Below are 2,969 nucleotides of genomic sequence, written 5' to 3' on the forward strand. Positions count from 1 at the left end.
CGATGTGGACAAGTACTATTGGCACAAGGAATTAGACACCAGATGCTATATAGTACTTCCTTCATATAGCTTGCAAAACATATTATATTATGAGACGGAGGGAGTATGAGATAGGTGGCCCCGTTCAACGCACCTGTCGAAGCCATGGAGCAGCAGGACCGGGTCACTGCTCTGCTGCTGATTGAGTGGCCTCACGCAGCTGCTCAGTATCGGGCTCGTGGAGAAGCCGGTCTGGAATGGGGATTGGTTCAACGAAAATTCGTTCATCACACGTGTTGCCTCTTCAGCCAACAGAACTTTAAGTGAAAAGCAAAACTGCGGCAGTTTGTGGAGAAGCTAGCTCGCCTGGACGGGCACGCGCTGGATTCGCTTGGCGAGGCGGATGGCGGCACCGTCGCGGATGCTCTCGACCGCGTTGGGAAGGAACGACGGGAAGTCGTTGGTGGCTTGGCCGGTGGCACCAACGACGGCGGAAGCAGCGACCCTCAACCGGGCCCTGGACGGCGCTGGGACTGGGAGCGACTGCGCCGGCGAGGAGAAGGTGAGGAGCGGCGGCATCGCTCTAGTTAGCCGTTCTGCCCCGCGAGCTCGTTGGAGTGTGCGCGCTCCGGGTTCTGCAGACGTTATATGGGGCGCCAAGGCCGCTGGGCCACGGCCTCGTGGGCCACTTTGCAGGCTCCATTGCTACTGCGCCGTGCGTCGTCGACGTTATTTACCTCGGCGTGCATGGAGCCAAAGAGTAATGTGAGTTAGGACATGTACAATGGTTGATAAGATGATTTTATTTTAAGTCTTGCATATTATTTAAAAAGGACAAAAAACGATGTTTACAATGAGTTATCTCTTAGCCTTCAATAGCTAGTTATTTCTAAAAACATGATGAGACATATTATGCTACGAGATCATCTCTTGTCTTCTCTTAAATAATAGAAGACAAATTTTTTCTTATGAGTTCTCTCTCCTCCACCTCATCATTTATCCTACGTGGCAATCTTAAGATAGCACCACTGTACATGTCATGCTGGTCCGAGTTGAACCGTGACCAAGATTGTTTTTTTTGTTTTTGAATCCGGCTTTCTTCCTGCATGGGCGGAAACTATCGGTGCGCCAAAACTAAGATTTTTCGGATATTTTTCACCCAAAATTTCCAAATAAACTTTAAATACAAAAAATAGTTTCGAATACATGGCGCACTAATGGCGCACTGCGGATAGATGCGCTATTAGTATACTTGACATACTAATGGCGCATCAAGACAGAGTGCCATTAATATCCTTTGGCATACTAATGGCGTACCTTGTGGTGATGCGTCATTAGTATGAATATTTGGTTTTTTTTACTTTTCTGATTTTTGCACAGGTTACAAAATATATTATTTGACAGAATATAGACAGTAGCACACAGCAACAGCAGATTCATCGAATCCAATAGAAGATTATTCTCCAAATACAATTCATCATATTAGTCTCCGAATTTAAAAGACCGAATAAAGATAAAATATTACAAGTCTCGAGACCGCGGGTATCGAGTTTGTCTTCACATTACAAGTCGATATCAATCATCTAAACTGCCATCACATAGAAGAGAGCTGCGGTCATCACGATGAGCATCATCGCGATCAAACTGGTCTTCATCCGGTTCCTCCAACGCTCCCTCCTCTCTCCCGCTAGATAGCGAGCGTATCTAGATTCGGCCTCCGTCCTAGTGGTGTACCCTTTGTAACTGTTACCGCTGAAATGGTGAACCTGTCTCCGACACTCCTCCCAGTCGTCGTAGACTCCGGGAACCTTACCCTTGTACACGACATACGACGGCATCTCTATGCACAAGCCAAACAACAGACAATACATACATAAGCAATATATAAGTATGCAACAAAACGATCGGAAGAGAAAAGTAAGATATTAATAGCACTATTCATGGTCCTACTAATAAATAGCATCGATTACATCTAAGTTGAACGACTGTCCAAACCAAAGAGACATACAATTCATTAAGGCTGGTCACAATGGGCAAGAACATAAGTTAGTAACTTACACACTTCCCTAGACTATGTTACTACCTCCATAGTGGGTAGGAACATCTATGTAGTGTCGTGCAATGATGTATTTATTAGGTTATAGACTCATTGTTTCTTGGAGTGTGTGATGTTTCGGTAACTTAGCTAGTTACCACAAGCACCTCTCTCTTTATTAAATATGTGCCACATAAGCAAAGTTGTATTGGAGTGTGTGATGTTACTCCTAAGTTCCTCCCTATTGTGACCAGCCTAAAGTTTAATTACAACATGAGCCAATCAATGTTTCAGAACTACACATCACTACTTTCGACTCGACTCATGGACAGGAGCGTGGATGAAGCCGCCGTCTGTCGTGATGGTCATGAAATCGCGGGCGTTGTCAGCCTGCATTTGTAGAATTCCGTCTATCTCAATGTTGGACGGTTGATATCTGAGGAAGAACTGCCCCGATGTATGAAGGACATCTTGATGGATGATGTCCGCAGACTCTGACTGGATGCGAAAGAATTCTTGTCTGATGTCCGCGTCCTAGATTGCCGACAAGCTCGCGGCCCAATCTTTGAGATTATTTGGTAGCAGAAGGTGATGATGGTCCCTTACGATCGCCCGCATGTGATGGAGGGTGTAGTAGGCATCCTTCTGACCGCCAGGCGGCTGCTTGACGTAGCAGAACGTCGTATTGTGGGCGAACACGTGCTTGCCATACTTACGAACTACCCTGATGAAGGTGCCTCCAGATTTGGCATAGCCAGGGAGAACATCATCAAGAACTTTCTTGATATTTGTGTAGTCTATCTTGGAGTTACGGTTCGGGTCGAAATACGTGGCCATGGAATATTTCAGGCTTAAGAGGATGAGTGTGCAATGTGTGTCACTGCACAGAACACGGAATGTTAGAAAAAAAAGAACGATCGAAATCTAAGAAATCATATGTTACGGGGCGGTTAAG

General features: G+C 45.7%; 1 protein-coding gene across 1 annotated transcript in view; it reads right to left on the reverse strand.

Moving 5' to 3' along the window:
• LOC119302823 overlaps window positions 1-558 on the reverse strand; it is an 11,688-nt gene extending 11,130 nt beyond the window's left edge. Inside the window, exons 1-2 of the mRNA XM_037579861.1 lie at window positions 346-558; window positions 134-231 (exon numbers count right to left, since the gene is read on the reverse strand). Coding sequence (XP_037435758.1) covers window positions 134-231; window positions 346-558 — 311 coding nt within the window. The remainder of the gene's footprint in view (window positions 1-133; window positions 232-345) is intronic.
• Window positions 559-2,969: the final 2,411 nt, after the last annotated feature.

Source organism: Triticum dicoccoides, chromosome 5A (genome assembly GCF_002162155.2).
Source record: "Triticum dicoccoides isolate Atlit2015 ecotype Zavitan chromosome 5A, WEW_v2.0, whole genome shotgun sequence".
NCBI lineage: Eukaryota > Viridiplantae > Streptophyta > Magnoliopsida > Poales > Poaceae > Triticum > Triticum dicoccoides.